Source organism: Triplophysa dalaica, chromosome 8, assembly GCF_015846415.1.
Source record: "Triplophysa dalaica isolate WHDGS20190420 chromosome 8, ASM1584641v1, whole genome shotgun sequence".
In the NCBI taxonomy this organism is placed as follows: domain Eukaryota; kingdom Metazoa; phylum Chordata; class Actinopteri; order Cypriniformes; family Nemacheilidae; genus Triplophysa; species Triplophysa dalaica.
The window spans coordinates 15043776-15068910 of NC_079549.1; the positions used below are offsets into that span (position 1 = coordinate 15043776).

At 38.3% G+C, this 25135-nt stretch overlaps 3 protein-coding genes across 8 annotated transcripts; 2 read left to right on the top strand and 1 right to left on the bottom strand.

Moving 5' to 3' along the window:
* Window positions 1-609: 609 nt before the first annotated feature.
* On the top strand, window positions 610-11210 carry phf11 (PHD finger protein 11). The gene is made up of 21 exons (XM_056755588.1): window positions 610-1317; window positions 2009-2113; window positions 2221-2354; window positions 2445-2485; window positions 4049-4128; window positions 4499-4521; window positions 4711-4769; window positions 4856-4941; window positions 5201-5226; window positions 5623-5654; window positions 5811-5884; window positions 6653-6675; window positions 6770-6822; window positions 6953-7038; window positions 9022-9050; window positions 9333-9364; window positions 9471-9502; window positions 9621-9711; window positions 9795-10298; window positions 10383-10454; window positions 10652-11210. Exons 1-21 carry the CDS (start codon window positions 1186-1188, stop codon window positions 10735-10737), a joined length of 1800 nt encoding a protein of 599 aa, XP_056611566.1. The 5' UTR covers window positions 610-1185; the 3' UTR covers window positions 10738-11210.
* Window positions 11211-12494: 1284 nt separating this feature from the next.
* spryd7b (SPRY domain containing 7b) lies at window positions 12495-16147 on the bottom strand. Its single transcript, XM_056754873.1, has 5 exons — window positions 15791-16147; window positions 15249-15365; window positions 14381-14547; window positions 14176-14278; window positions 12495-13903 (listed from the first exon to the last, which is right to left on the bottom strand). The coding sequence occupies exons 1-5, from the start codon at window positions 16077-16079 to the stop codon at window positions 13806-13808; spliced, it is 774 nt and encodes a 257-aa protein (XP_056610851.1). The 5' UTR covers window positions 16080-16147; the 3' UTR covers window positions 12495-13805.
* Window positions 15338-24982, top strand: trim13 (tripartite motif containing 13). 6 transcript variants are annotated; one of them, XR_008907305.1, is made up of 3 exons: window positions 17287-19441; window positions 21327-21388; window positions 23710-24982. XR_008907305.1 is itself a non-coding variant. In XM_056754870.1 (2 exons), exon 2 carries the CDS (start codon window positions 18206-18208, stop codon window positions 19418-19420), a length of 1215 nt encoding a protein of 404 aa, XP_056610848.1. In that variant the 5' UTR covers window positions 15338-15425; window positions 18200-18205; the 3' UTR covers window positions 19421-19730. The 6 variants fall into 6 exon arrangements, 3 of the variants coding, with proteins under 3 accessions (XP_056610848.1, XP_056610850.1, XP_056610849.1); XR_008907307.1 differs by lacking the exon at window positions 21327-21388 and having other exon boundaries at window positions 23710-23842; window positions 24250-24978; XR_008907306.1 differs by lacking the exon at window positions 21327-21388 and having other exon boundaries at window positions 23710-23797; window positions 24250-24977.
* The last annotated feature ends 153 nt before the right edge of the window (window positions 24983-25135 follow it).

Consider the following 25135-nt stretch of genomic DNA (forward strand, 5'->3'; position numbering starts at 1 on the left):
ATGTATTGTTTTGGTTAGAGGTGCTGCTCTCTGTTGGTCTAGACTAGTATTGTGACATAATAACAATGCAGTCATAGTGCGCATGCGTAGAACCTAGGCAGTATGGTTTCCAACATAGGTATAAAAACTAGATGCCGCATTAGCATCTGTTTCTATGGGCCGCGTAGGTCGTCCGCCATATTGGAACGGGGAGAGTGCGTCGGTGTTGCCAAATCTGCTGCTTTCGCGTGAATTGGGTTAAAAAGTGAATTTCGCGGTTTGTTTTATCCATGGGTTAGGAGTGGAAGAATTCTATTATAACGCCGTCAATATTAAGATTATTTTATAAATGAATGTTAAATTATGTTGTTTGGACCAGGGTCGTTAGCCTCGTGAGGTAGTATGTTTCAAAGATCTGGCAACCCTGCCAAGCCGGTAGTAAGGTGACCTTAATATATATTTTTTGTTCAAAATCAAACATTATATTTGCTACATTAACACATGGCAACAACGAAATGTTATTCAATTTTCAGGAATTAAAATGCCTAGCCATGGATGCGCAGGTGGGAGACTAGCAAACGGTGAGTGACGTCAGTGGACCGTTACAAGATGGCGGACACGTCTACGTGCCTGCAGCGCTTGAATGGTGCATCTAGTTTTTATTTCTAAGTTTTCAAAAGGCCAGCGCGGTGGTTGCTTGAAGGGATACAGCTACGGCAAGAAGTGGTGCAAAATCTCGCCATATAATGACGTTAAATTATATTAACTAACGCCTACAACTTCTCCCAGCCTCAACCAAACCTTACAATAATAAAAAATATGAATCAACTATTTGAAGCGTGTCTAAAATCATTCGGTTTTTAAAGCCGCATAACGAATCGCAAGAAAAAATCATGGCATGCGACGTTGCGCATAAATATTGGCAACTACCGCGAGAGCGATTTGAAAGTGTACGAAGCAGTTTTGCTCTCGCATCACTCTGATGTCATATTTTGATCGGTCTGCGCAGCGCCACGTGAAATCGAAAGTTATTTGTTACGGCGGTAACCGTAGTTTGTGAATTCCTGACAAACGATATGTGACATTCAGCGATTCATTGCAGTAGGTACATGGTAATAGAACGAATCGTGACTACTAAACGAAAGTAGTTTCACTTCCGCTGATTTGTGACACCCCTGGCATTTGAATGTGAACGCGCAGCTCAACATGGAGTCGGATGAACATCGAACACCCCGTCAGATTAAGATTATTTGTGTACTGTGCAAGAAATCCGACGAAACTGAGATCACCGGAGCTCTCTCGTCCAAAGACAACATTTCAGCACACCAGAACTGTCTTGTGAGTGATTTTTATAATGGATAACCTTAGTTTGCTAAGGAACTACTGTGGTCATATTTGTTAGAGGTAGACTATGTTAGATAGATTTATATTAAATCAAGGATCAGAACAATAAGTAGCGTGGCTATAAATCATTCTTTTATGATACAGACTACACCAACCGAACATTACAACCACAGGTATAATAAGACAAAAGTTTAAGGTAAATGTCTCCAACTATCATTAGTTTCTGTAGTTACTTCTGTTCGCAAAAGCTGAATTTGCACTGAACTGAACAGAAGACACTTTATATTAACATTTATTAGCAGACTTAAAGAGATAGTCCACCCAAAATCAAAATTCTATCATCATTTACTCACCCTTTAGTCATTTCAAACCTGCATGACTTTCTATCTTCCGCAGAACACAAAGAAGATATTTTGAGAAATGTTGTTAACTGGACCCCATTCACTTGCATAGGTTTTGTGCCCATACAATAAAAGGGTTCAAAGTGCTGGTTGGTTACCAACTTTCTTCAAAATATCTTCTTTTGTGTTTTGTGGAAGAAAGAAAGTCATTAAGGGTTGAAATGTTAAGAGGGTGAGTAAATGATGAAGAGACATTTTACTTTTGGTTGAACTATTAGTTTTAAAACAAGAGTGCAAAGCCTGTCAGTACTATGTGTTTATTTTATTCTCTTTCTTGCCCACAGTTGTACGCATCAGGAATCTACTCCAAGAACTCGCCTACATATGATGACTTGTTTGGATTCGCTGTAAAGGATGTGAAGCAAGAGGTTCGGAGAGGCGGTAAATTAGTAAGTATCAAACCTTTGTTTGTTTGTTATTACAATGTAATGTAATGTGTGCCACAGGTGGTGTTGATGTTCTTTTGACAGTTCCCTTTGTGTTTGTCTATTTGTAGGTTTGTCACCACTGCCAGAGACGTGGGGCTACGGCAGGATGTGAAGTAAAGAGCTGTAAGCGCTCGTATCATTATCCCTGTGCCAACGAGGCTAATGCTAGTGTCATTGAAGACCTTAACGAAGGCCGTTATATGTAAGACGATATGTAATCACGTCTGCTTTTGGATTCCATTAAATTCTTTACAGCTACATAGTAGTAAAATGAATGATTGTTTCCATTTAGACTGTACTGTGAGAAGCATGATCCACAATCAAAAGGAGCAAGTAAGTGTTTTCAGACACAATGGTGAGGTTTCCCAGACAGGGATAAGCCTAGTCCAAAACTCGGTTTCAGCTAAATTAGGAAATTTAAAGGGGCCATTCCCTGTGATGCCAATTTTCAAGCTTTAGTTAGTGTATAATGTTGCTGTTGGACCTTAAAAGATATGTCTGCAAAAATGATCAAGTTCAATGCCATGCGAGATATTGTCTTTAACAGAATTTGCTTTTCAAGGACTACATAGAAAGGTTGAAATCAGACTACAGACCATATGTCACTGTTCCAAGATTTTTAAAAACCTCCGCCCAAAGGCGAGGCGTTCCTCAGATAAGAGGAAGACCAGCTGGAGTAGTGTTTGGTTACTAGAGATTGTAAATATTTGACTTAGCTGCGCGCTAAATTACTTTCATTTTCATCACAGTTCTACTGCTGGTAAAAAGAATTCAGCTACGCACATCCTAAGATAACCAATGGTCAAATAACAGCTTCCATGACTTTAACATCAGCTGTGAAAGCTGTTCTGTGCAATACACATATATTGAGTGTGTGTGTGCACGCATACCTTTAAAACACTTTTATGAAACGTCCTGTGAAGTCCTGATGGCAAATGTCTCCTAGTCAATCTTCTTGATGTATTATCCAACTGGGGTCCAATATAAAAAGGCAAAACTAACGCTTCTGCTATTAGTGTTAATTTAACTTATCTGACTCAAAGTGGTCCGGCGTCATTTCACTCGCCATAGTAGGAAAAAGTCTCAATCTCTAACAGAGATTGACGTTTGCACATGCACTAGTAGACCTCCGTTACACTTCGAGCGATCCGCAAGTGTTGAACTGATGAAGTGAAGTTTATGCCATTGTTACTGTTTATTGGTAAAAGCCAAAGTTTATGAATTCACGTGCAACCGAGAGGGGGACCGACCGATCACAACAGCCTGAGAAGCGTAAGGTCGCTGATATGGTATGGGTTGAACATCTTCAGACGCACGGTCAAAGCGGGGAACCTACGACAGACCTAGTCAGCTTTACCAATCAGAGCGTTTCAGAAGGAGGGACTTTTTATATTAAGCGGAAAAAATCCAAACGTTTTGTGAGAAGAGGGACAGTGGTGAACAACAGACTTAAAATATGTGATATATAAAGCGTTTTTTTAAACTAGAGACATGAACATCCATTGTTAAACACCCAAAAAACATTTGGCAAAAACAGCAAAAGAATGGCCCCTTTAAAAAACATACATTACAAACAAACATTTCTGTGTGCATCACATATATTTTAAGAAATGCAAATGCAAGTTGTTTTCTTAATTAGTCTGGAACTAGTCCTAAGCCCTGTTCAGGAAACCGCCCCAATAAGTTTAATAAGGCAGTGCCCCAGTTTTTAGACATAAATGAGATACATTTAAACATAAATAAAATGTCCAATGTCAAAAAGAATTGCATTTTCTAGCATTATGTTATATAATGCTTATTGCTAGTGTTCAAATGATTGTAATCAATCTTGAGATTGAACGTTTTTTTACCTAATACTCATTTAAATGTTTAGGATTGAATGAGCCTGTGTTTCAGGTTCACCGTCACCATCAACGTCTGGTAGGAATCTGTCTAGGAGTGGATCACCAGACAGTCGTGGACAAAGGCCTGTGAGGGTCAGCAGCACATAACACTTTACACTTCATAGATACACACTACATTCATCAATACACTAATAATTACTTCAGCACATCAATTTCATACGTTATTTTCCTTCAAATGCATGCATGGCACCAACACATCCAGAAATGTAGTTAAGAATGATTTTTAGTTCCTGCAGTATATCGTGTTGTTTGTTTGGTATGAGAATGACCAGAGCGTTGGGATCTGGCACATTTAAGCAAGTTTATACTTAACTGATCCAGTATACAAAAACGCAGTTAGTGGATTGTGGGTGGTTAGTAAAGACACACGTGCACTATACTAAAATATGAGGCAATGATTGTTATTGAATGTTCTGTCTTCTCTTTGTCTGCTTGGTAATAGAGGGCATCTAATTCATCTACAGGGTGAGTTTGCAGCGTGTGTGTTAACATCATCTATTTTCATGAGCAAAAACCTGTAGAATTTTATTAGTGTTTATACTTAGCCATCTGAGTCTTTCTTGGATGACTGTAGTATGATCTTGAGAGATCTAGTATGGACTGTAATAACTGCAGTGTCAATATTAAAGTTGCTCTTTGTTTGGGCTCTTTCAGTTCATCAGAACAGGAAAATACTTACAAGCCCAATAACTCGGCAACACCTAACGGCCCAGGTCAAGTTTACGTTTCAATGAGAGGCAGTACATTTTTGTTTCTTCATAAACATGAAAATAATTGGATTTTCATATGATAATTTCAGACAATGAAGCTCAGAACTGCTTCGACCCGATGTTTGCTCCAGTCGAGTCAGATCTGGACGATTCGACACCACCAAAACACCACAACGTAAGTGTTTTATTGTATAACAGTTTGTGTCAGCATAACATAATGTTAATAGTCAAGACAAAATAATGTGATGGCAAAAGGTAGGGCATGAACAAAAAAGCTATTTGTTATTTGTTGATTTCTTTGTGTTTTTGGCTACACTTTTAACATCCTGTCAGCAGTAAAGCAAATTTGGACCCATAAAACTCATTAGACTGATTCAATCCGTGTCTTTTTGAATGTTATTTAATGATGCATCTTTGTTCTGTTTTAATTACAGTCAATTCCTATGGCTCAAGGTGCAAGGTATGTTTTACCTATGGCATGATTTACTTAAAGGAGTAGTTCACCCCCTAAAATTCTGTCATCATTTAGACGCCCTCTTGTCATTTCAAACCTGTTTGACTTTCTTCTGCAAAACAAGATATTTTGAAAAATGTTGGTAACAAAACAGCCCAGCACCCTATTCACGTTGATTCTAACCAAGTCAAGTGAATGAGGGGGTGTTAACAAGATTCTTCAAAATATCTTCTTTTGTGAGTAAATGATGACAGAATTTTCATTTTGAATGTGAACTACTCATTATTCGTTCTCAAGAAACAGCAATAAACACACTGTAGGATAGGATTAAGACTACTGCCAAGAGTTATCTTGTAATCTCGTCTGTGAATTCCCTAAGAGATTTTACCTGTTTCCCTTCAGGCCCAGTGAAAGACTCTGTCTAACATCTACAGGTACAGATTAATACAATATTTTTGTAAATAATGTAAAACAGAGGTTAAATCCTTGATTTCCTGTGCTGTTGATGGTGACGACACTCTTATTTATTTCACCTGTACAGAAATGTTTCTGTTAATGATATACATTAATGCTGTTTGTGTGTTTATTAGGTTTGATTAATGGGGCCAGAGGATCTCATTTGAATGGCTGCAATGGGGACAATCCAATACAACTTAACAAGAGGGTCAGCACACATAACACACATACCCTGCCTTCTATCACATAAAAACACATGAGGTTTTCCTTATTACAGGATCTTCCGCATCAGAAGTATAAACTTTGAACTATTTAAAGATTTAATGTATACTACTGTAAAGAAGCAAAACATGTTATTGAATGCTGTTAGATAAATTTAAATGATGTTTTATAAACAAAGTTCGGGAGGAGCCGGAGCATATAATCAAACCCGGCTGGTTCGCAATCAGCAATCATGGCTTCCACCCTACCTGCTAAGCGAGCCAGCCCATAAATAAGCAAGACCTCTTACCTGCGACATCTCTTCTGTTTCTAACACCCACCCCACCTCCCCAGCTCCTTCCCCCGAACTCCCCTGTTAGCAGAATCCGGGGGGTTTGCTCTGGGTTCGGGCCGTTTCCGAGCTTGGGACACTCCCCCCTAGCAGGGGGAGTGTTCCGGGTTCAGAAGGAACCGGCGAGCTCGGAGCCCGCTCCCCGGACAGCACGCCAAACACGCATACCTTTTACACTTCTGCTAACCGTTTATTATCTGCATAGGTGAACTCGTGAAATATCATGGTGGATGCTGGATTGCACATTATCTAGGAATGAATGGAAGTTTAAGAAATGTACAGTAGTAACACAATGATGAATGTTTTACTTAAATAGAATCAAACAGATCAAATGCACTCAAACAGATAGGACCTCTCCAGAAATACTTTTAGAGAAAAGTTCAACAACAGTTTAATTTCCCTTTCCTTTGTATTTTTTAACAGATTGACTTTGATTCATCAAATTCGTAAGTATAGCGCGTGTTTGTGTGTGTGTGTCCAAACTCACTCTTAACCTTTTAATCACAAAATATTGTCAAAATGTTTATTGAATGCTTTTAGTCCACCAGAAACTCCCAGAAAGAAGAAAAAGAAGTTGTCAGTGCTTGACTCGGGTATTTGTTATTGTTTACATTAATATTTTCTAATGATAATTCAAGATCACAATCAAAGTTTTTCTTGACTTGTGTAAAATGTAAGTTAGTCATTTTAAACATAAATATTATCATATTTGATCTCATTTAGATGATGAACTTGAGACCAGCACTAATCCTGTAGTTTCACCAGCAATGCCACATGGATATGGATGCACCTCTCCAACACACCACAATGTAAGTGGCACATGTTACACTGTGATCATTTTAAATGTCTACATACATACAGATTCTATGGGTTTGTGCTAATCTAGGGCTGTGAAACAATTAATCCGGAAAAAAATTTGTTGTTATTTATGATTTATAAGGCTACCAAGCCTCAGTTCATTCTGGTTGCTGATTTGTTTATGTTGCTTAATGTTAACTTAGCTTTATTTGAGTGAAGTGATTTTGACTGTGGTTAGTCTAAAATTTAACATATTATGGATGCATATTTGATGTTATTCTGCATAGCAGTGACATTTTATCAGATAAATGGTAAATTTGCTACGGTCAGTTCCATACGTTCACTGCAGTGGCGTAGTCTACGTGATACTCAGGTATACACTAGAAAAGATCAAGAATTTACGCATAACCACTTAAAAAAGTGTGAGGATATGTATCAACATAATTTTGTGTCAGAAAAGTGCGACGCACTGACTTTTGGACCATTGGTGCTACCGGGAGAAATGAAGCAAAAGGAGATCATGAAAGGCAAGCATTTAAACAAAACTATTTCAGTGTATTTGTAAGCCTGCCCCTGACGCTACTGGCACATCGGGTGACGCTGCTGCCGGTGTTACAGAATATGAGCCAGACGAGGTGCTATATGCTGGACGCGGGGTCGCAAACGCGTTTATCTTTTCACAAATTGATCTAGATTTACCAGTAATTGAAATCATAAATAAACGTTTATACATTTTCCATCCATCCATCTTCTTTCGCTTCATCCTGGCTGGGTCGCGGGGGCAGCAGTCTAAGCAGGGATGCCCAGACTTCCCTCTCCCTAGACACTTCCTCCAGCTCTTCCGGGGGGACAGCGAGGCGTTCCCAGGCCAGCCGGGAGACATAGTCCCTCCAGCGTGTCCTAGGTCTTCCCTGGGGTCTCCTCCCGGTGGGACATGCCCGGAACACCTTCCCTGGAAGGCGTCCAGGGGCATCCGGAAAAGATGCCCGAGCCACCTCAGCTGGCCCCCTCTGGAGGAGCAGCAGCTCTACTCAGAGCTCCTACCGAGTGACCGAGCTTCTCACCCTATCTCTAAGGGAACGCCCAGCCACCCTGCGGAGAAAGCTAATTTCGGCCGCCTGTATCCGGGATCTTGTCCTTTCGGACATGACAGCTAATGACCATAGGTGAGAGTGGGAACGTAGATTGACCAGTAAATCGAGAGCTTCGCCTTGACAGACTGGTACAGCGACCGCATTACTGCTTCAGAAGCTTCACCAATCCGTCTGTCAATCTCCCGTTCCATCATTCCCTCACTCGTGAACTAGACCCCCAGATACTTGAACTCCTCCACTTGAGGCAGGAACTCTCCACCAACCTGAAGTGGGCAAGCCACCCTATTCCGAATGAGAACCATGGCCTCGGATTTGGAGGTGCTGATTCTCATCCCAGCCGCTTCACACTAGGCTGCAAACCATCCCAGTGCATGCTGAAGGTCCTGGTCTGATGGGGCCAGCACGACAACATCATCTGCAAAGAGCAGAGGTAGGGCCCCGGCTGCAACATTCCGGGCGACATCACGGGCCTTGAATTTATGGGCATCATAAGGGTTTTTAGAACCGCTCTTAGTCTGACCCGTCACCTAGGACCTGTTTGCCTTGGGGGACCCTACCAGGGGCATATAGCCCCAGACAACATAGCTCCTAGGGTCTTTCGGGTACTCAAACCCCTCCACCACGGTAAGGTGGCAGTTCAAGGAGGGGGTAGACATTTCTTTTCAAAAATATACATTTTTATCTTGAATATTTTTCTTAAATATATGGATGTATAAATACAAAATGAATATGCACAGGGCACAGGCATATATTATGTAAACACAAACTTTTAATCTGGATGCAATTCATCGCGATTTATTGTTTGACAGTTCTACATCAATTTACATTCTGATTTGCATCAAACCCAACTTGGTGCTTGTGAATCTTGTTCAATTGTAGCTCGCTGTTCCCTTTTAATAGCATTCAACTCCTGTGACTGATAACACAAGGTATGTTTATTTCCGTTTAACTATCAATCTAAGTAACAAAAGTTTTATTCTTCATTTTACTCTTGAATCATGTGCTCAGACACCACTGTAGTTTGTTATTAGTTTTACAAAAATGTGTCATTGACAACCACAATTCTTGGCAATATACTACAGATACTATCATTATTGTTAATGCTGTTAAAAACATTTTTGAAGAAAGTGCTGTTATCTTGGCAAAAATAATGGTTACCATAATAAATGTCTGTAAGAACATTGTCATTGAGTTTTACTGTCTCTTTGCAGACCCTGTGAGGCACTTCATTCGTTACCCACAGGTATAAATAAACACTATCTGTGTGTATATCTTAAAAACGACAAATATAATAAAATCATTTTAACAGTGAGTTTTTTTCATATTGTAAAAACTATTGTTGTTTTCAGGAGATGATGGTGATGAGACTGACATTGATTCAGTGAGTGTATCTCTACACTTATATCTTGTACAGTAAAACTGACTCATTAGAATTTAATATATAATTTTGACTCAAACCAGCTGTACGTTGCTTATGGTGCTTTTTCTCTATCTGTCAGGATGGTTCTCAAAGTTTGTTACCATCAGGACCTTACAATGTCACTGTTCCATGCACTGTTATCATGGACTCAGGGCCCTCGATGGAATCAGGTACGTTCTCTTGGCGTGTCTCAGTACTGACATTTCAGTAAACAAATGGGCTGATTTATCAATATGCTCGCTTTGCCTTTCAGAGAACAGTTTAGACCCTTGTTCACCTTCCAGGCCTGTGACTGCTGATGTGCGTACCCCGCCCGGTTCTGTCGCTACTGAGCCTGAACCTGAAGATACAACATCGAAAAACATAACTGCCCCAGAGCCCAAAGCTCCAAACACTGACCAGGCCTTTCCCGGTTCTGCTGACCACATGCCCCAACAAGAACGCTCAGACAGCGGTCCCACCGATCAGCCACAAAGCCCCACATCAGAGATCCCAGAAGCATTACCATCCGCAATACAACCACTTTCAGCATCTCACATCACTACGGATCACCCAGATGACCGTTCTCCTCTGGAATCGGCATCCGCGTCACCTTATCACTCTGGCCGTGATGCCGTGATGAACTTGGAGTCCAGCGCCGCAACATTTTGGGCTAGATGTAATGAGGCCGGATGCACTGAAGAAATCTTCTCAGAACTCATATCTCAGCTATACAGCCTAAGAGAACGGATACAGTCACGGGAAGCCACTCAGCAGGGTGAGAGAGCAGCCTCTGTAAAAATCTGCTAAAGGTTGGGTTAATACAACTGCTAAACCGTGATCGCTTCTAAAATTTCCACAGATTTTGATGTTGCTCTGAAGGTATTAGAGGCATCTGGACAACTACCTACAATTATAACTCAGCTTGAACAAGGTACAATATTTAGGTTGCTTTTCACTATGACCACCAGCATATGACCTGCATCCCTCCACTATTCATATTAGTTTTGACTTTCTTAAATTCTCAGACTATCTCCTGATCTTTAACATGTGCATTAAAGTAGTTTGAATTATAAAATCTTTGCACTGTGATATTTTTGCTTGCTGTTCCTTTGCTCTCTGTGTTTCTAGACCTGGAGATGCAGGAAAGGGAATTGCTGAGGAAGATGGCAGCGCTGAGAGATGCCAAAGCTATCCTCAGATTTAGTCTAAATTAGCCTAATCTTCTGATGTGTAGAACTGCAAGGTTGTGTAACACATTGTGATTCATAGGTTTTTTTAGTGTTACATTTTGTAAAAATTTTATACTTTTAGCTGTCAGTTAGTAATTCTTTGGAACTTAAAATGTTTAAATGTTAGTGTGACCTCGTGCAATAATTGTTAACTTTGTTATGTTTGTTAAGTTTTATAAAAATCTAATTGTTATCTTTTAAAAATGTATCTCAACAGAAATGTCTATATGTCTAAAAAAATATATATACCTACAATTTTGTTTTATTGTCAACATTTTAAATAAATCTTTTTCAGGACATTAAGAACGAGTTAAGGAGTACACTTTATGTCTTCTGTACATAGGCACATGTTGTGTATTTACGTTTAGTCATTTAGCAGACGCTTTTATCTAAAGAAACAATAAAGCGATATGTCACATGGGCAATAATACAGTAAGAGCGTATGAGTGAGTAATTCATGACAGAATTTTCATTTTTGGGCGAACTAAGTTCACTAAAACTAGATTGTTCTGATTTTTTATAGTTAATAAAGGCCAAACTCTAGAAGATCATGTCTGTGTAGTCTGTAAAGTTTTTTAGATGCAAAACACAGCGTGAACTTTGTTGAGTTTTCACTAGCTATTCAATGTTGTTGGTCAGCTTTTTTACATCTATATCTTAACATTTTTCCTTCAGTCTTTTTAAGGCGCAAAGACTAAATAATATAATACATGAAAAGCAGATTTTTATTTATAAATATACTGTAATAATGTAAAGATCAATACATTTATTTACATACTTCCTATATGTACACCCAGTTTATTAGTTAATTATTTTTATAATTAAATTAATTTGTTTATAATTTCACAACGGATTTTTACAAGCATTCTTTTGTTTTCTTATTTAAAAAACTTTTGAACAAACACTTTGTTATGTTTCACCCTATACATTTTAGAAAACACACAGATTGTAGGCTACATTTTGTCACACAATTATAAACAGTACACTATCATCATCTGTTAAGGATATACAGCCTAAAGGTGTGAATGTGTGATGGCCAAATAAATGCTGTGCACCTAATTTAATCTTTTCTCAAAATATCTGATGAATCCCTGTCTGTCATGACTTATGTTTAGGCGTGCTGAGAAGTCAAGACAATAAAAACAGAAGGAAGACTGAGGGAGTCAGTTCTAACGCCACGAGTTTAACCAATTGGATGCAGGGGAGAAATGCTTATCTACCAATCCCTAACTACCAGTGTCATAGCTGAACAGAATATCAGTTATGACATAAAAAGCTCTCACAAAATAAGACCAGTATTATAGGCCACAATTATGACTGATAGAGAATTGGTAGTGTATGTTTTAGGCATTTGTCTTATATTAGTTTCCAACGTTTTGTGCTATTGTAATGTAAAACTAGTTTGGTCTATAATTCATGCAGATAAGTATTGTAATGCCTTACATTTTTCCAAAGCACAAAAAGCAGAGCATTTCTCCTATTACTGTATTTTCCTGGCTGATGAACAATGGTGATGGAGCATTAGTTTATTTATAAGGTTATTTGTTCTGTAAATTGTATGTTATCAAAATAAGTAAAAAAATAAAGTCGTGAGGATGAACAATTGGTCTTTTGCTCATCCATAACTTTTGGAACTAATAGTTAAAAACTAACACCACGTCCCTGATAGATAAATAAAAGTTATAACTGACAAACTTCAACACATTCAATCCTTCACCAAGAACTAACATAATAAACAGAAACACTTTATAAACACTTTATTTGTTAATAGGCCATTGATGTCAACATATAATAAAGGTTTGAAAAGAACAGAACATCCTCGGGTAAATAGAGCAAAATTCTGTGGATATATTTTAGTTCCCCTTTTCTTAAAACACATTACCTTTGGGTTACTGCATTTAAGATTTGCATTGAATTGTATAGAATAAAAATAATATATTCTCTTTGTAGTTTGATAACTTGCACTGATAGAACAACACAACATCTCTGCTTTAGACCGATCCATTTGGTTAAGAGTTTGTCAGTTACTGTAAAGATAAATAGTATATTTGGATAAAAAGTTAACAGAACCAGACACCTTAAACGTGGCTTAAAGGTTCTGCTAAGATATGAGGCCATGTGGTTAGTTTTTGTTAGATAATAGCTAATACATTAATTGTTAACAAAATAAAAAAACAAACTTTATAGGAAATTTAAAAGATAAATTCTACCAATAATGTGTGGTGACAACATAAAACCATTCATAGTGTTAGTGGGTTTTTACAACTGTAGCCTGTCCAGCTTAAGTCACTTCAATATGTGCAAAAAGAGAAGATCACAGAGGTAAAGTGATAAAATACATTGTGGAAAATAATGTAAATAACTGCTATTGTAGTTAGCACTTTATCAACAGGACAAAGATACACTTGCCTAGTTCAGAGCAAAGGCAATGACAGTAACGTAACGTATTCGTCAAAAATCATCACCCATCAAAACTCATTTTAACAGAGAGGTTTGGTTTGATTCTCAATGACCAATAACTAGTGCAAATACAAGCCTTTCATTCAAGAGAGTTGATATTTGTGTACATATAAGAGGAAAATAAAAACATCAACGTGTAATTCAAATCAAATAAAGTCAGCACAAACCTGATCACTGTACACTAACATTCAATAAAAAGATAATTCCAGTTTCTTAATACACATCCCTCTCACCCAATCGAGAAAGTTGACATCAGTAAGTGTCTTCAGTGCTAAAGTGAATTGATACCCAACCCTGTTCCTCAGGGATAATCAACCTTACACATTTTGGATTTCTTCCTTAAAGAGCTGAGGAGTTGATTCAAGACATTCAAAATGTGTCCGCAGGGATCCTCCAGGAACAGGGTTAAGTGCCATTGATCTAGATTAGAGATTCTCTCTCACTTGTGTGTGTACACACACCCGGTTCATCTTCCAGACAGACAGGAGCAGCAGTAGTAACAGCAAAGGCAGAAGCAACATTGAAAGAGGACACAACTATGTGCTGCGAGGCACACAGATCCACTTCACGCTGTGTATCACAAAGCTTCAGATTCAAAAGATCTGCTGCTCGAACAGAATCTTTTCGAAACCTTCAGGGGGAGTATGGTAGAAATCACTGAACTGGCAGTCTATGATGGCACTGTCATCCACTGAGAGAGAGACGAAAGAAGATGGAAATATGAGTTCCTCGTGCTGGATTCTGCATAACATTTTTGATTTTTTATATTATATGAATGGCAGCATTAATCTCTTTATGTTTTACATATCATTAATTAATGACTTCGAAATGTGCTTCCACATTACATTAACAACTTAAGTTATATTATGATAATTATTGGTATTGAATTATATATACATGGCAGTGTTGAAATATGCAAGGGTGAAACAGCGTGCCAAATTGTAAAACATAAACCACACTCACCATAAACTACAGGGAATACTGTCCCTCGAATTCCTGAGGCTGGACAATGCATGTTTTTTCCGTTCAAATACATGTTCAGTTCCACATGGTCATAGGTCAGTCCCTGAAAACAGACACACAACCGATACAGTATATATAGTAGCTATATTTCACAATGCAGCCATTGGTGGCTCATGTAAGCAAACATACAGAGGACAAAACTGACCACTATATCTCCCTCCTGTGGCAGACTGTTGGCAGGCAGGCGATTTTTCTCCTCATTGTTGTGGTATATGGAGCCATCATGTCTTAGCACCAAACTGTGACTGTCTCGACCCAGCGGCACCTGGTTCAAATTTACTTTCTGTGTCGCCACACCGATCCCCCATATACCTGCATGACAAACATCCATACACTGAGACAGATACACTCACCAGACCAAAAGTGATGTCCAACTTTTTATTTTAATATAGCATTAATGATGAACTACAAACATTTTATTTATGTTGTGTAGTTGTGTTACAATGTAAACTGAAGCTCAGCATTGAGAAGAATTTAAGGAGTTTGAGCAAACCTTATCCAGCGTCTAAAAAATATTACCATAAGAGAGGATCAACAAATATAAATAAAATATAAAATAGGATCATACGCCAAATTATTTTGCACAAAATATACCTTGAAAGTTCATTATAATTCATTGATGGGTACAGAAAACATGTAGTCTTCTGAAATAATTCAACATGTTAAATCATCTAATTTGATATTTCTTTTAGATTCTGCTATATGGAAAAGGAGGAATAACAAAGGAGACAAGAGTTCCACCTCAAAATGCAAAGGAATTTTATATTTTACCCATGCAATGGGATCCAAACTCTATGCACACTTTATTCATCAATAACGGGTCATTTTCTGCATCTTTTGTTTAAAATGACAAAATATGTCCCAAATTATAGTCCCCCTGTGTATCTTGGCGACTTCCAACACTGTTATCAATACACCAAAATAATGCAAGACAGAAGTCCCTACAAAACCCACAACATATTCATACAGACAGAATGAAGACATTAATGTATGAGATGTTCATAGGTGCTCACCCGTGGACTGGATCTTGAACTCGAAATAGCTCTTGTTCTGGTGTAAAGGGGCGTTGGCGAGGCAGGCTCCGGTTCCACAGATCCGCCTCCCGCTTTTCACTATGACCACATCCGTCCCTGGGAAACAAGGCCAGGCCAACTCTTCATGACCACACTGACACAGCAGTCATAAACAAGGTATGCATTTATACACGCTAACGTTACTAGACTTATATGCAGAATAACATGCTTCTTAAAGAATCATTCCTTAAATCCATTGAAAATGTGAATGAAACGAGATATTGGATCTGTCCGGCCTGACGTTATATAAAAGAGGGAAGCAACTGATGACTTTTCGAAAATGATCAAACTACTTGATTTATTAGATTCTACCACGAAAGTAACATTGTGCGTCTTGTTTACCCAAGAACTGAACTGCTAGTCGTTGTTTTGGGATATGCCGTCATCGGCTAATTTGACACGCATCTTCGTGTTACTTAATCGGTCGATATTTTATGACCCCCCGCTTCTGTAGTTCACCGTGAAATGTAAATAACTCTTACCCATATGATGCGTGTCTAAATGTACGGTTGGCATTTCTTTGAGGGGCGCATGACCCGGTCCGCCATCCCCGCAGCAGCCCAAACAACACGTAAAAACCGCAGCCATTCTAGCGCTGAGATAACCGGAAGTGCAGTTGCACACGTCAAACTGAAGAGCGCACAATTCTCCATCCCATAGAAAAATCTTTGAGGGGCAAATATTTGAGTGCTGGAAAAGGTTTCGTATGACACACAAAGTGATCTGCCTCAAGGAGGCGCTAATGAGCTGTGATCTAAGATTGGGCTGCATTTCAGTACGGTTGGTGTCTTATAAATATCCTCAGTAAAAATAAACATTTTGTTTACATATATTGATTCCAGCTATTATTTTCCAGAATTAGAAATATTCACCCATGACAGCGGCAAGTGAAAATACTTTTAAATATCCTGATGCAGTAATCTTGTAGAACTATGGTTGGTCCATCTTTACGTGCGGTGAGAAAAGTATCAGGTACCACGTGACAATGCCGCTTTAATTGGACAGCTAAGTGTCAAAATATAAAACTATTTCATTTAAGACCCATCGTTTATGATCACCTGTTTTCGGGTCCCCCAGTGAAATCCAATTCTACCGAATAAATATCTAGATAACAGCTTCAAAACTATTTGTGTTTTAATATTTTGGGTTAATGTATCTTAATTTTAATATTTTGTCTTTATCACTGTAGTCTAAATCTCCTACATGATAGCATCCCATATTATTACATTTATTTGGGATGAATCCAGTTTATTTCTCAATGTACTTTATGTATTCGCTTATTTGTTTTTATTATATAAAAAAATAAAACAAATCCATTTGATCTTATCCCACTTCTATGACAAACCTGCTGTTCGCCGAGGCTCTCGCCCTCTCGTGGTCAATTACGTCACTGCCTGAGCTTTCATCCCTGATTTGACCAATAAGCGCAGAGCCTCGGATGCAGTTCTCTTCCTGATGGCATGGAAACAGGGGAAGAAAAATCGAGGTCAAAATATTTTGACACGTGACTCAGTAGCGATTGGTTATCGATGCGTCAAGACCCTGACACATGGCATGAGCATATGCGACCAGTCCACATTGACGTGATGAAGTATGTTTGTGGCGGAAACTATAGGAATCACCAGTGTAGATTACTGACATGTTTTAGGATGTTTGTCTGTTAGCAGCACAGTGGTCCAGGACGAATGATAGATGACAAATATGAAGTGATTTATATAACCGATGAATTGCACCTTAGTGGGCAAATTATAGGTAACGCCAGTATTGACGTAATCTGTAGAGAAACGCAGTGTGTGTGTGAGAGAGAGAAAGAGAGAGTATTCTCCCCTAGCAACCCCATCCACGGATGAAGGGATCCTCTGCATTTTCGTTGACACTGCACAAAACGTGTATCTAACTACCCGAGCTTGCAAATGCACCATGCCATCCGGACTTAATGAGGAATTCGCCATTGCAATGTATGGCTTTCGTTTCATTGTCGAACAACAGGTTGCGCGAATTCATCTGAAATGTTTGTGCATACCTACTTGAGCTGAACTAGTTAAAATCGCTCAATTGGACAGGGCAAAGTCTGCACAGCAACAAGACCCACGATTGCGTCGCACACTTCCTAAGCATCTTGTGCGTTTCTAGTCCAATTGCTGATGCTTTCTGCCTGCAAAATCTGCCACAACCGTAGCAATGCCTTGACAACCGGACCTAGGCATAGGGCGAAACTCAAACATTTTGACAACTCGACGGTGGCGTTTCTTTTTTTCACTCACATCAATGCATCGAAGTTGGAAAGGTCTTTGGATATCAGTGCACGAGAATTCCCACGTGGGCAATTAAAAATGAAGTACTGGTGCACTCAGAAGTCTTCATCATCAGGCAATCTGAACTACTATATTTAGTTGGAGCAGCTTCTTCGTCGGGCTTCGCTCGAAATGCACGCTTATAAAAAACAAAACTAGGCTGGACACTCAAAATCGATCGATTCAGATGATATTAATTCTTGAGATTATAGATAATGTGACATACGACATCATTAAGATCTAATTTAAATAGCCAGTACGAGGATGTTGTTTTTTATTGTTTTTATTATGAGGCAAAATTATCTTTTGATCTTAACTATAGGTGCTGGAACGGCGTTAAGAAATAAAGAAAGGTTTACTGTTATCTCATAGGACAAACTCGACCTGTCAAAAGTGCTTTGTTTTTGTTAAAACACTTTCAAAGCTTATACAAGTATGTACAGTATTGTGCGTTACGGATATGATGCTCTGCGCCAGCAGTGCGCGCCCTAGATACTGAGATGCACTCGATAGAAGCTTGGCAAATTGATGGCAGTTGTATTGGTGTGTCATATCGTCGACAAGCTCTCATTATTTATTTATTTTTTTTGACATTAGGATACCATGGAGCTGTTGGAGGAGGACCTCACATGCCCGATATGCTGCTGTCTCTTTGAGGACCCGCGCGTTCTGCCTTGCTCCCACAGCTTTTGCAAGAAGTGTCTCGAGGGCATTCTGGACGGTAACCGAAGCCCCGCATGGAGACCTCCGTTCAAATGCCCGACCTGCCGAAAGGAGACCGTGCACAACGGCATCGCAAGCTTGCAAGTCAATTACTCCTTACGCGGCATCGTTGAGAAGTACAACAGGATTCGGGTGCTCCCTAGAATGTCCCTCTGTCGAGCTCACAGTGGGCAACCGCTCAACATTTTCTGTGCCACGGATCTAAAACTTATCTGTGGTTTTTGCGCCACAACAGGTGATCATAAAGGACACAAATTTTGTGCATTAGAAGAGGCTTACGAAAAAGAGAAGGTAGCGTTTGAAGAGTTGTTTCGTGTCGTCGAGGGATGGAGAAGTGCGGAGGTGCATTCGTCCTTGGAATCGTTGGAGGGAGCGAAGAAAAAAGCGCTGGAGAGGGTCTCGCGGGACGCAGATGGGGTCTCTCAATACTTTGACAAACTCTTGCGCACGCTAGGGCACAAACGGAGCGAAATACTCTCTGACTTCGAGACTCTGAAGCTCGCGGTCATGCAGACATTTGATCCCGAGATCAACCGACTGCGCTCGGCGCTCGAGGAACAACGGCGAGCTCTCGCCATCGCCGAATCCTTCCGGTCACTGTCTGATCCTCTTACTTTTCTGCAGCAGATGCAAGACTTCAGAGAAAAACTGCGCGTGATTCAAGCAACACCACTGCCGTCTCGAACTGACTTGGAAGTGGGTTTGCATAACCTGCAGAGCTTCGATGTGAAGGAATGGGATCGAGTGCGCCTTGGAGAGGTGGACAAGCTGTGCGCCCCCTATGAAAGCGGCTCATACTTGGCTGCGCTGCCCCCTGCCCCCGTTCCTCGCTATTCCCGTGTACTGTGGAGAGTTGTTCTGGTTGTATGCGCGTGTCTGCCTGCGCTGAACTTTCTCCCTTCGGACTGTCTTGCTCTAAGCTTAAACGATAAGGTGGTCGCTCTCTCTGGCTTTACTCTGCCGGGTCCAGGGGAGATTGTGCGCTGGTTCGGGTTCTGTTGGAAAGAAGGAGCCACAATCTGCGAACTTCTCATTGAGCAGTGTCGGAACTGTATCTTGGACCTGATAAACACGACATCAGATTTCATCAGCTGATTTTATAACTTCCTTCATTAGGTACAGTTTTTTCAACCCAGTCTATGCCTCAGATTTGTAGCATTGGGAAAGTTAAGTTTGTGTTTTCAGTTGTTATTAAATTTGCAACAAGAATGGTTGTTTCATAGCCTATATAGTCGCCAATTGTGTGCTTTAAAAATAACACTGATTTTTTTTTTGCTCATTTTATGTGAATGGAAAACGTGTTAATCATTGTTTACTTTTTGAATAACACTAACGAGTAATGCATTTTTCACTTTCCACGTCAAGTGGACAATCTCCTCTCAAATAAAAATGGACAATTCTCACATATGATTGTGATCACCAATTGTCATCATTTGTAGGATATCTTTAGATCTGGAAACAGTAGTGAAGTGAACTTAAAGAGAAACAAAACTTTGAGAGGAGAAACACGATTATACCTCGACAGAAGGTTATGGGTTACATAACTGAATTTCGGAAACACACAGGATCACTCACTCGGTGTAATTCATTCAGAAATATTGGGCTACTTTAAACTCCATTATAATGGAACATCCTATTTTAAGGTTTATATTGTTTACATAAGAATATAACCGTAGAATGCAACTCTTTAAGCCCTAAAACCATGAGATCTGGTTTTAAGTTGAATTGAGCTGCGTTTGTTGATCGAATAGATTCGTGTCTTTTGAGTTTGGTAGTTATGTAATATCTATTTTATACAGTTTAATACGTTTCTTTCAAATTATTAAAAACTACACAACCCCTTTGTAATGAAAGCCCTTCGATGAGAGACAAGAGCTTTGCAAAATGGTAGGAAGTTGAAACTGATTGAAAAACTTTTTCCCTTTTTCCTACCATTTAAATTGGAATGCCGAGAGATTCACATATGACTGTTTTAGTATGACGTCATCGCTGGAGCCCTGCGTACGTCACTGCACATATATTTAGCCGACTGTTGCCAGGCGAACTGGAGTTGATAAATTAAATTATTATTTTTTATTTACTTTACAAAATACAGATCTAAAATCTTTAAAATAACATGAATACCATATTTGTTTATAAATATGTAACATTCTATAATCCTGACGAATGTATTGCTAAAAAATAGTTTATTGTGAAATGGCGCCTGGTGTTATGTAATCCACATTCCTAGATGTTTTTCACGTCTTTTTAAACAAATCCACCACTTTATAAAACAAGTTTTTACGTTTCCATTTCATTTTTATACTAAATTCCAAAGATTTGTTCAGAGTCTTTGTTTTTCATGTCTTTCTTTATCTAATGACTCACAATTCAGTTGTGTTGGCTGTGTGGTTATGTATCGTCAAGATTCGTTTCGGAAAGAACTGCACAGACCTATTGTGCACTTAAAAATGTACTCCGAAAACTTAAATGATTTGTTTTCAGTTTTAAAATTGGATAAATTGGAAATGAATAAAAGCATTTAAACAACCATTTTTGAGGACACATTTTAGTGTTAAATGTTTAACTAGCCTACATCATCACACAACGACTGAAAGGCACATAAAGTGTCATATTCACTGTGCCCTAAAAATGGTTAAAATGTAATATCATCGTTTTTCTTGGACAAAAAACACATATTTAATAGCTCTCAAAAACGCTGCAATTCACAGCTATCATATTTAAGAAAAAATCATAATTAAAATTGTACCATAACGGTGTCATACGGAATTCGCAATGGCAAAGCAACCTTGGTGATAAATTGTGCAGCAATATAGAGCATATAATGCTATAGCACTAAGAGTTATACTCCAGTCTAAATCTTAAATGGTGCAGAAAGAAATAATATTTTCCCATTAAAGTTTTTGAATTTACTAAATATACAATTTTCTAACATTTGAGGGATATGCAAGCGCCGTCCGGATTGAAGCTTTAAGATGATTTTGTGTGTGTGTTTTTATAGAATTAGGAGCATGAGGGTCTCCGTCTGTACACTGCAAATTTTGAGTTCTGGAAGATATGAAGGTAAAATGATTTAAGTTTACACAAACACGTAAAAATATAGAGACCTTTTTGTATTTACAAAAACATTAAGATATAGACCGCTTTTTTTTTTATTCAAACACTCACTGACATGCGGCTCTATACAAATAGCGCGAAAATCAAAACGCAGTTTGTCTTCATATAGTAAAAAATCCGTGAACAATTTTGTCATCACCTGTGACCATGGCGGAGTTAAGTTTTTTTTAAATAAAGTACTTTTAAAGTAGACCTGCCACAAATGTGCGTCATAAAATGCAAAAAAGTAAAGTGTCATAAATTCGATTCTGCTTCATACCAATAAATGTAGAGATATATTAAAACACAACAAGATGCTGGTGTACAGTCGTCTATTTTTTCCGTAATTATTTTAATTAAGCTATATTTATAAAGCATTCATGTACAAACCATCATTTTATCTCTAAATCTTCAATAACATCAGTTCCATCAGTAATATTCGTTTCGCCTTATCCAAATAATACAGCTCAAGGAAACCCTTTACTGCTCCTACAATACAATATCTGTGTCGACCATCTTTAATTAATGTCTAAAAGCATCGTACAACTCAAATGAAGCATCAGATAATTAAATTAATGTCTTAAAACGTGGTCATATTACAGGATGAGTGGTGGTCGGCTTAAACGCCGTTTCTTCATTGCTAAGGACATAAGATGTGATAAACGTGAACCGTTCAGACATAAAAAACATGATGTATTTCTGCGTAAAAAAATATTGTTTCTGCGTTCAAACTGCTATAAAAATGTAGTGTTTAAAAGTCTGATACAAAACAAAGTTAGACTAAAAACTTTACAGCGTCGGTAATAAAATAATGAATTGAAAGCAAGCATTTTGTCCAAACAGTGTGTAAAAAATGGGAAGATAGCATCGTAGTAAAGTTCTATGTTGTGCAAGACTCGAAAACTGAAATCGCAATTTCATGGGAAAAAAACCCATTAAATTGCGATTTCAGTATTTGAGTCCTGCACAACATATACCTCTACTGTTCTTATCACTATCAAGTGGTCCAAGTTCATTTTGAACCCTAAAATATCTTTTAACAAATATTACATATATAAAGCATAGCCCCAAAATCTTAATTACAGTGCGGAATGTCATTTATTTGTCAAGTAAAATTTAAGCAAAAACTGACAAGACGATCCTAACAGAAATGCGATGCGCCCATTTTTTTTTGGCGTTTTAACAATTTCAATAGTATTATTAAACATGCTGTTAGTGACTGTTGGTAGAAATAAAATTGGGGCTCACTTGCTGCAATATTTATATGCACTCCATTACAAGAACCGGAATAATCGACAGATAAAAAAATTCTAAAATTATTTTTAATGCAGGTTTTTTTTGTATTTTTGGTGGCCTTATTTTATTCACCACAAATTTTTATTAATGCGCATTTTGACTTTACGCTATGGGCTTGTCTATTATGTAAAATCTGGAGTAATCAACTGTGAATAAAGCAGAAAAATTACACCAAATATAAGCTCTCAGTCAATGCAACATCTAAGCTAAACAAATAAATAAAGTGCAGCCAAGTCAAAAGTATACAGGTCACACGTTTTTCCTTTCTTTTTTTCATTTGTATTGACACAAAATAAAGTAAAACATCATGTCATAAAACCCAATTTTGGAACATTTAATAAAGGTCATGGTCAAACCAATAGGTAGAATTAAACATTTACATATTCAGGAATACAAATTGTACACAAAATCACAAACTGGCCAAAGACAAAAAATGGTAAACAAAATAAAACTGAGTGAAATTTCCTAGAACTAACACTGTGTCTGCCTTTACCTTTAACCCTTCAGTTTGCTCCAGTGAAGCTGAGCGCTGTCCTTACTTCTGGGTTTCAGCCCATGGAGGTATTTTAGTATCAGTGATTCAGCCATTACCAGCAAGGCCCTGGTAGCTGTGATAAAAAGATGATGTACATGTGCAGCTTAGTGACTTCTTGGTTCAGCAGCACGGGCCATATTGGAGGCATTGGCCAAGGAGTAACTCCAATATTTACATGCTGCTAAAGCAAGACAACACACAGATTTTCACACACAAGCTCGATCTCTTTTCTGCTGCGTAGGTCCCAGGAATTGATGCTGCAGCACATCACGGTCTGCATCTCTGTATCACCACAAACCATTCTGTGCTGCTACACCATCACCTAGAGAGGGTCCCTGTTTCTCTCTCTCTCCTAACACACACTCACACGTCCTCGGCAACACAACCAAGCACAGCCAGAACCACATTGCGAGTGACTCCCCTTCCTTCCTTTCTCTCTCTCTCTCTCTGTCAATAGGACACGAGGTACTCCAGGACTCCATCTGAAACAGAAGAGAACAGGACGCTTGAGCAAGAACTTACACACTGTAGCTGGATTTGATGCTGTCAGTTTGCAGTAAAATTCCATGTTTACTACGACATGTTTGCCTGTATGTCATAGAGCTAAAAATGTGCTTCGATTCAATTCAGTAAATATTTTTCAAAACATGTTTATCAACTGGGTATTCAAACATTTTTACAGTCAAAACGGTATGGCATGTAAAGTCAGCATGTTGCACCAGTTAAATAAAGCATTTACTATTTATATATAACACTATGGTCAATGAATAATAGCATTTTTATGCAGAGAAAAACAGAACTTACAAATTAAAATAAACATTACAGGATTAACCTGGATTTTTAAAACACTACAAGTTTTACTGTTTGGCGTTTTCACATTTTACTATTTTTGGACATTTAATAAGAGAGGACCCAACACTAAGTAGTATTTTTTTTTAAATAATCAGAATACTAGGTTTTTAAATGGCTATGGTATTAATGGTTATTTTCCCTCCAGATCCATCAGCAACTTTTCTTTGCTATATGGACACCGTGCCTCTAGTTGCTCATCCGAAACAGTGATTTCAAAGGAAACAAGCAACTAACTGTTCTAGAAAAACTGGATTTAACCGTCAAGATTCTGTCTGATTCAACACTGGCAACATCCAAATCATCTTCAACAGCAGGCACCTGCCAACAACTTTCCCTTTAACAGAGATTTCCCACGCTTACATTATGCTTAAAAAGATATGGTGTTCCATTTAATATATGTTTATATGAATCAATTCTTTACTGTTGAAAGTGAATAAAATTGTACTGTATAATGTAATGTAATTTACCCTTTGGGATAATTAAGTTTACCTGTGGGAGAATCTTGGTTCTGAACATTCCAGTAACTTTAACATCGTAAATAAGTGCTGTGAAACCAACAACACAAAACAATGGGTATCTGATTGGTTAAATGTAATAGTTATCTGTTGTCATACATTAATAAAGATAGTGTTTACTCTTTTATCCCAAATTACAAAAAAATATTATTAGGAACCATTTTTGTTTTTGTGATTTTAGGGTGCACTCTGATCACAAGATTAATACCTGACTAACATAATTTTTGAATTTGGGTCAATGATGCATCATGGTTTCACAGCCAAGAAACAGGACAATGTACGTTATGGATATGTAGTTTAGCTCCTTATTAAATCATAGCTGCGGGATACATTGTTTCTCATAAAAAGTAAAATAAAAAACTTTGACAGGAAATGAGAGAAACAGAATCTTTCTAAAATTTTCCAGCACTGACTTTGGACCCCCAATAAAACATAATGCATATAGTTGTGATTACAGAGATGGACATTACGACTATGAAGACTTTTTCACAAGATACAGTAAGGAGCCTATGGCCT

Bases quoted from the DNA above. Each gene is read 5' to 3' on its own strand.
- phf11 (XM_056755588.1), top strand. From the start codon at position 1,186: ATGGAGTCGGATGAACATCGAACACCCCGTCAGATTAAGATTATTTGT. The intron at 5,655-5,810 runs GTACAGATTAAT...TGTGTTTATTAG, and splicing joins ACTCTGTCTAACATCTACAG to GTTTGATTAATGGGGCCAGA. The intron at 6,676-6,769 runs GTAAGTATAGCG...GAATGCTTTTAG, and splicing joins GACTTTGATTCATCAAATTC to TCCACCAGAAACTCCCAGAA.
- trim13 (XM_056754870.1), top strand. From the start codon at position 18,206: ATGGAGCTGTTGGAGGAGGACCTCACATGCCCGATATGCTGCTGTCTC.
- spryd7b (XM_056754873.1), bottom strand. From the start codon at position 16,079: ATGCAGCCCAATCTTAGATCACAGCTCATTAGCGCCTCCTTGAGGCAG. The intron at 14,548-15,248 runs GTGAGCACCTAT...TTTGTCATGCAG, and splicing joins GTTCAAGATCCAGTCCACGG to GTATATGGGGGATCGGTGTG. The intron at 14,279-14,380 runs GTCAGTTTTGTC...GTCTGTTTTCAG, and splicing joins CACAGGAGGGAGATATAGTG to GGACTGACCTATGACCATGT.